Consider the following 7351-nt stretch of genomic DNA (forward strand, 5'->3'; position numbering starts at 1 on the left):
GAGCCTCTTAATCACCTCGGCCTCGGTCAGGGGTAACTCGCAGTCACTTGTCTGTCACTGCCAGGAGCTGCTGGTCAGCCCTGGCCAGGGCTCAGTACCCTGGTCCCGGTGCTGGGGTGGGCCCGCAGGGGATTCCAGCGTGTATGCGCTGGCGCCCATGGCGAGTGTGACGTGGTTCCCGCCGCGCGGCTGCGGTGACTCATTCAAAATTTCCCTTGCCTCCACGTATGTGTGAGGCGATAAGCGGGCAGGAGAGGAGTGGCTGGAGCCGGCTCGCCCCTTTCCTCAAAACCGCCGGGGTGACGTGCACACGGAAAAATGTGCATGTGTTGGGTCCTGTACAATGCCTCTGCTGGCTCTCCATCCACGGAGACTTGGTTTCTCCCTCTTCCCCTCCTGCCCCCAACTTTAAATTTAAACTTTGCGTCCTGTACGTCAGCCTGGATGGAAAGATCTCGCTGTACCCTGGCAGTGGAGCGGCAGAGGGCCAGCCCTGACCGTGCATGGCTCTGTCTTGTGTCCGGTTCTGCTGGCTTCATTCCAGGACACAGCCTCCATCCGGTAGTTTCTGGAGTGCAGGGTGCTTGCAAATCCCCAAGCAAACTCAGTCTCCTAAACAGATGTGAATGCAACCTCAACATCTGGCTCACTTCCCTCCAGGAGGAGGAATTCCTCCCGTGCCCTCCTGAGTGATGGGGGGGACCTGGGTGCTTGTGGTGTCCTCAGGCTGCTGGTGCAGGGTAGAGCTGTTTCCTGGCTGGGTTGCAGCAGGACAAAGGTTGTGAGATGTGCTGGATGAAGCGGAGAGATGCTCTGAGTGGCTTCCCACTGCGATCACCCTCGCTGGCCAGTCCTGCTGGGACTGCTGCCAAGGCCCAGCGCTTGAGCAATCCCTTCCAATCCTCTGTTGCGCTTTGCATCTCGTGTCCCTGTGTCCGCAGCTCTGGGAAGCTGGGCAGGGGTGAAAGAAGGAGCCAGCCTGCTGCTGGCTGGTGGTTTGCCCCATCCCTGCCAGCAGAACAGAGGTGACCGCGGGACCAGGGCTCGGGGGAGCTGGCAGCAAAGCCAAGCTGGTGAGAGGCATTTTTCTGCTGGGCCCGTGGGGCTGGGGAGCAGGGCTGTGCTGCCTGGCTCTGCTGCCTGGCTGCAACCCAGCCCTTGCCAGGATGAGGGAGGTGATTACATCCCGCTGAACAGGCAGCAGAAAAAAGAGCCAGCAGTGCTGCCTGGGGGGGAGGTTGGGGCCAGGGGTGGAAGCTGAAGGCAGGAGCAAATCAATCCCTTTCATTGAAGCAGGGGTGTCTGTTTTTGCAAATAAAGCTCTTCCCTGGAAGTCTGTGTCAGCTCTTCCACTTCCCACCCTGTGAGACCTGAGCTGCTGCCTTCAGCCTGATCTAAGTCACTCCTGTGGCAACCACCTCCTGTCAAAGTGTTGGAGCAGGGTGGGCCATCCCAGGGCAGCTCAGGACCCCCCAAAATCAGATGCTGGAACCCCACTGGACGTGTGGTAGTGGGGAGAGCCGGGCTGGTGGGGTTACCCAGGTGCTGCGTGCCCGTGAGGCTAACACTGTGTTCTCCCAAAGGATCATCTTCTCCACCCCATTTGCCGTCATCTCCTACTTTCTCATCTGGTTTGTGCCGGACTTCTCCAGAGGCCAAGTGATGTGGTACCTCGTCTTCTACTGCACCTTCCAGACCCTTGTGACGGTGAGTTGGGCTCTGCAGACACCAGGGCCAGTGGGTGAAGGATAAAGAGGATGAATTCCTGCCTTCACCTCGCTGAGCTACATAGAGGGGCAGGTTCCCATCCCTGAGCTAATTCTCCTCGTGCCGTTGCAGTGCTTCCATGTGCCCTACTCGGCACTGACCATGTTCATCAGCAGGGAGCAGAGCGAGCGGGACTCGGCCACTGCCTACCGTAAGAGTATTTCCTTCCCTTCCTCGCCATGGCCAGGGGGCAGCTGGTGCTCAGCTCCTTTGCTGCAGCTCTCACTGGGGTGTGATCCTCCTCCAGATGCCCTGCTGGAAGGGCTCATTTGATCACACCCCACCCCAAGGATGGTGTGTGATGAACATCATTCAGGGCTTGAACTGAAGCTGCTCCATCTCTCCCCATTCCTCTTCCCCGGCTCCTCTAGAAGACATCCTTGTCTAGTCTGATGAGAGCTGGGGTGATGGGGAGGTGGTCCCTGTTATTGCCAAGTGCCTGGAGCAGATGATGGGGGATCTGAGCTCCCAAGTCTTTCCTCCTGCTCTGTCATACAGCAGTGGGAGCAGCATGACCAAGTCTTGGCCTCGCTCCCTGCCTCAGTTTCCCCAGCAGACACTCTCCTTCCCTGTGTAGCACAGGCTTTATCACTTGGTGATTTGGAGGGAGCTGTGGGAGGGCTAGGCTGGCTCATTTCTCCTGGTGAAGGGCAATGAATTGCAGCTGGGGAGGCTCTGCTGTGGAGAAGGGTTTTGCACCCATGCCCTGGGTGCCCAAGGGCTGTGCTCAGTCCTGCTGGCCTTTCCCTCCAGGTATGACAGTGGAAGTGCTGGGCACTGTGCTGGGCACCGCCATCCAGGGCCAGATCGTGGGCAAGGTGGTTACTCCCTGCATCGAGAGCCCCCTCTTCATTGGCAAGACCAACTCCTCGGTGGCCATGGAGGAGCTAAACATGACCCATGACACCGGGTCACTCACAGACACAGTAAGCTGGGGGGACCTGCTGGCAGTCCCTGCCATACTCTCCTTGCCTTTTTGATCGGGCTGGCTCCTGGGATGAGCCCCCTCCCTCACCGTTCCCTCCTCTCTTGCACAGAGAAATGCCTACATGATCGCTGCAGGGGTCATCGGGGGACTCTACATCCTCTGTGCCATGATCCTGTCGGTGGGCGTGCGGGAGAAGAGAGGTGAGGCTTGAGACATGATGGAATACTCTGGACTTGTGGAAACGCTGTGGCTCCTGCCAGGGGTTCCTCAGGAGCCTGGCTGAGCTCTCGGCCCCTCGTTCGTGGGTCAAGCACCAGAGGACAGGGGCAGGTAGAGCTGGGGGCCTGGGGAAAGCTCTGCAGAAGGGCAGTGCTGTGGACAGGTGGCCAGAGCATCTCCAGGGTATGTTACAGCACAGCCTGAGGACTTAGCTCTCTGCTCTGCAGTGCCAGAGATAAATGTTATCATGCAGTTTTGTCTGGCCAAGGTAGCTAGTGCCAGCTAGGGCATCCCGGGGTGAGGTGATATCCAAAGTCCAGTAGCTTCTGTCCTTCCCTCCCTCTGCTTTGCGACCAGCTCTGCTTATCCTGGGCAAATCAGCCAGGCCATCCTCTCCCCTCCGTGGGGCTGAGGGACCCCTGGGTGAGGGCAGGGAGATCCCTGCAGGCATTGCCCTTGACTGCCTTGGGGTGTGATGCTGTAGGTGGGCAGGGGCTTGCGCAGGGTGCTCAACAGCAGGCATGAGGCACTGCACCCCTTGCACCCAAGGGTGCTGTTTCAGTGGGTCTAACGATGGGCTGATTTGCTCTGCTCCCCAGAGTCCTCTGAGCTCCAGTCGGACGAGCCTGTCTCCTTCTTCCAGGGGCTGAAGCTGGTGATGAACCATGGTGCCTACATCAAGCTCATCGCCGGCTTCCTCTTCACCTCACTGGCCTTCATGGTAAGCACAGCTGGGCTTGGAGGATGGGGGAGAGGGAACGGCAGCAGCATGGCTCGGAGATGGCTGGGGGACGAGCAACGTAGGGTCCAAATAGGATCCTGGCGGGCTGGGAGCATGTGAGGTGGCAGCTCAATGAGCCGGAGCTGCCCTGGGCAGAGAAGAAGGATGTGGCCTCGTGCCCTTGGATGGGTCGGTGAATGGCCGCTTTCTTCCCCTGCTCCTGCTTTGGGTGCAGCCTTGTGAGGAGGAGCTCCTGACTCTGGGGTGGCTGGGGTACCCATCCCCCCTAATCACTGTCTGCCTCCTCCGCAGCTGCTGGAGGGTAACTTTGCCCTCTTCTGCACCTACACCCTGGGCTTCCGCAACGAGTTCCAGAACATTCTCCTGGCCATCATGGTGCGTATGGCCTCATCCTGGAGCCCCTCGGGGCCAGGACTGCGGTGTGATGCACATGCTGGGATCCCGGGGGTCCTCCCCCAGGAGCTGGCATGGGATGGGTGCTCCATGGGCTGAGGGGAGGGAGGCCGTGGGGCTGCAATAGTCCACCATGGGGACAGTGACCGAAGGTCCCCTGGGAGGAGGGGAGGGAGAAGGAGCTGCCAAATGTCCTGCAAAGGCTGGGCGGGTTGGCAGGAACAGCGAGGCCTTTGTTCCTGTGTGAAGGCAGCCAGAGACGGGGAAGACCAGGAGCCGTGGGGGCCTTTTGTCCAAATCCTGCCTCGTATCTCCCTTCCCCCCACCTCAAGAAAAGGACCTCAGTGTTTACTGCCAGGAAGATGGAGCAAAACAGCTCCTTGAGAGCCCTTTCCAGCTTGCCTCATCCCTGGGAGCCCTTCCCACCCTCCCTGCCTAGTGGGGTGGAGAGGTCCAAGGTGCTAAGGTCCCCATAGAACCTGGCTCTTGGCCATGCTGTGTGCAGGCAGTGCTGACAAGATCAGGTCCCTTCCCAGCACCGAGGATCGAGTTGGGTCCTCCCTCTGTTAGGCAGGTGTGCTGGCGCCTGCCGGGTGCCCTGAGGACTGGGAGCCAGGGTGCTCGGCACTGGGGAAGGAGGTGGCCCCATGCACGGGCTCCAATTGCGAGCTCTCCTTCCCGGGAGCAGAGGCAGGTGAGGGATGGGGTGAGGGCAGGAGCAGGCGGTGTGGCTGCATGCCAGCCCCAGGAGCGTGTGGAAATCAGAGGTGCTGGAAATGTGATGGAGGAGTCTGTGCCCAGGAGCTGCTCCTTGCTGGGAAGAGCTTTTTCCCCAGAAAAGAGCCCGGCCAGCGAGTGACACCATGACCGCCTTCTCTCTTCCTATAGCTCTCGGCCACCTTGACCATTCCCCTCTGGCAGTGGTTCCTTACCCGCTTTGGGAAGAAGACTGCTGTCTACGTGGGCATCTCGGTGAGTGGGTCCCCTCGAGCACGGAGGTGCACGTGAGGATGGTGTTTCCCACATGGGGCGAGCAGAGCTGTGTCCTCCTAAGAGGGCCTGGAGCTGGGCAGGGGTGATGATGATTTGGTGCCTGTCCCTCATCTTGCTATTTGTGCTGTCACGGATGTGGCTAAGGCCAGCAGAAATGGCCACTGCGGGGCTCTGGGAGGAAGGCTGCACTGCTGCTTCCCCGGCCGTCCCTCCGGTCGGAGGGCTGGCATGCATGGGAGGGAAGGGGAAAGGCTAAGGAATCTGGGTCAGGCACTGCTGACACAACCTGGTTTCTGTCCCCTATCCAGTCTGCTATTCCCTTCCTCATCATGGTGGCTGTCCTGGACAGTAACCTCATTGTCACCTACATCGTGGCCGTTGCAGCTGGGATCAGCGTCGCAGCCGCCTTCCTCCTGCCCTGGTGAGTGCGAGGTCCTGGAGCTCTCAGCACTGCACCCCGAGAGCTGGGCAAGGTGCTTCCAGGGCCTGCTGGAGCAGTTAGAAATCCTTGGGAGGCCTTTTTGCAATGTTTTCAGTGCAAGATGGGGCTCTTGGAGGGAAATCCTCTTAGCAGGGAGAGGAGACGCCTTGTTGGCTCTGTCCTAATGTTCACCATTCCGCTCTCCACGCAGGTCCATGCTCCCGGACGTCATAGATGACTTCAAGCTGCAGCACCCTGACTCCCATGGCCATGAAGCCATCTTCTTCTCCTTCTATGTCTTCTTCACCAAGTTCACCTCTGGTGTCTCCCTGGGCATCTCCACACTCAGCTTAGAGTGAGTTTTTGCGTGGGAGCTGAGGAAGAGGGAGGGAGGCAAGTCTGGTGCCTCTGCATCCAGGCATCTCTGCTTCCAAAGGGTTGGGGGGGAGGTGGGGGGGTCTAAATCCAGCTGTGGCTCCACAAACATCTATCTGCAGGGACAGGTTTGTCTCCTACAAACTCAGTTTCCTTTGCCTGAAGGTCCCTTTCTGTCTGCAGCTTTGCAGGGTACCAGACCCGGGGCTGCTCCCAGCCCAGTGAGGTGAACTTCACCCTGAAGATGCTGGTGTCAGCCGTGCCTGTGGGGCTGATCCTGCTGGGCCTGCTCCTGTTCAAGCTGTACCCCATCGATGAGGAGAAGCGGAGGAAAAACAAGAAAGCCCTGCAGGACTTAAGGTGAGCGTTAGCTTGTGCTATGGAGGCAGCAAGTACGGCATGCCAGTGGGGTGTGTGGGGGCAGGATCAGGCCTAGACGGGTTGTGACACACTGTGACTTGTCCAGGAATCCTCCAGGACCCGTGGGTGGTGGGGTGAGGGACAGGCTGGCTTGTTTGCCCAATCCCAACTTTCCAAGACATGGTGTGAAGTGTTTGAGATCAATGGGGAACCCGCCCCAGTTGCTAAAGAAAACTCGTTCAGGGACTGCGCAAGGCAGTACCATCCCTCTTAAGACCTTTGGAGGCTCCAAGGCAGACGTCTGCTCGGAGCAAGGCTTGCTCCATGGCTCACTCCATGCCTCCTCCCCAACCCTTTGCCTGCAGGGAAGAGAGCAACAGCAGCTCGGAGTCGGACAACACAGAACTGGCCAGCATCGTGTGACCCCGGGCTGGGTCCGTCTGCTCACACCGGGGCTCTCCGAAGGACTCGGCCCCTCCGGGGCTGGACCAGCCTCGTGCCGCTGTAGGTGTGCGCCGTTGAGGAGTGCCTGGGGGAAGCAGTGCAGAGCATCCACCGACTCGAACACGAGATCTGTGCCGGTCTTGTGCCTTCCACGGGATCCACAGAGCGCTGGTAGTGTACATTACACGAATTGACCCTGTGGTACTTGTGTGCCTCACAAGAAACAAGCACTATTCCCTGCCGGGTCCTGGAGAGCAGAAAACCCCGGAGCAGGATCCTTTTGCTCGTAACACTCGTGCCCGCTGCCCGTCTGTGCCCAGCCTGCGTGGGGCTGATCGCCTGTGGGACCAGGGGTAATGGTTAGTGTACATTACACTGTCAATGTGACCGCGCCAAGGACGTGAGCTCACCTCTGCTGTCTGTACATATGACACTAATTTGGAAAGCTGTTCTTTTTTTATAGAGCCTAATTAACTTAATAATGTAAATACGAAACTATTTCCTATTTGTATATATCTGTACAGAAACTGAACTCAAGGACCTATTAATATTAATTTACATAAAAGTGGGGGAAGTCAGCAGTGTGGGTGTGGAGGATTTTTTTGTTTGGCTGCTTTTTTTTGTGGATGTCAGCAAGCCCAGGATCCCTTTATGTGCCATGGGGCGCAGGATTGACTTTCCCCTGAGCTGAAGCGGCAGGAACGCCCTA

At 58.5% G+C, this 7351-nt stretch overlaps 1 protein-coding gene across 1 annotated transcript in view; it reads left to right on the forward strand.

Moving 5' to 3' along the window:
- MFSD2A (major facilitator superfamily domain containing 2A) overlaps positions 1-6621 on the forward strand; it is a gene marked incomplete at its 5' end in the record, with an annotated part of 9236 nt that extends 2615 nt beyond the window's left edge. Inside the window, 11 exons of the mRNA XM_009585654.1 lie at positions 1584-1707; positions 1840-1918; positions 2521-2693; positions 2805-2895; positions 3514-3635; positions 3948-4031; positions 4938-5021; positions 5351-5463; positions 5675-5818; positions 6022-6198; positions 6564-6621. Coding sequence (XP_009583949.1) covers positions 1584-1707; positions 1840-1918; positions 2521-2693; positions 2805-2895; positions 3514-3635; positions 3948-4031; positions 4938-5021; positions 5351-5463; positions 5675-5818; positions 6022-6198; positions 6564-6621 — 1249 coding nt within the window. The remainder of the gene's footprint in view (positions 1-1583; positions 1708-1839; positions 1919-2520; positions 2694-2804; positions 2896-3513; positions 3636-3947; positions 4032-4937; positions 5022-5350; positions 5464-5674; positions 5819-6021; positions 6199-6563) is intronic.
- Positions 6622-7351: the final 730 nt, after the last annotated feature.

The sequence above is a fragment of the Fulmarus glacialis genome, unplaced genomic scaffold, assembly GCF_000690835.1.
Source record: "Fulmarus glacialis isolate BGI_N327 unplaced genomic scaffold, ASM69083v1 scaffold33569, whole genome shotgun sequence".
Taxonomy (NCBI): Eukaryota; Metazoa; Chordata; class Aves; order Procellariiformes; family Procellariidae; genus Fulmarus; species Fulmarus glacialis.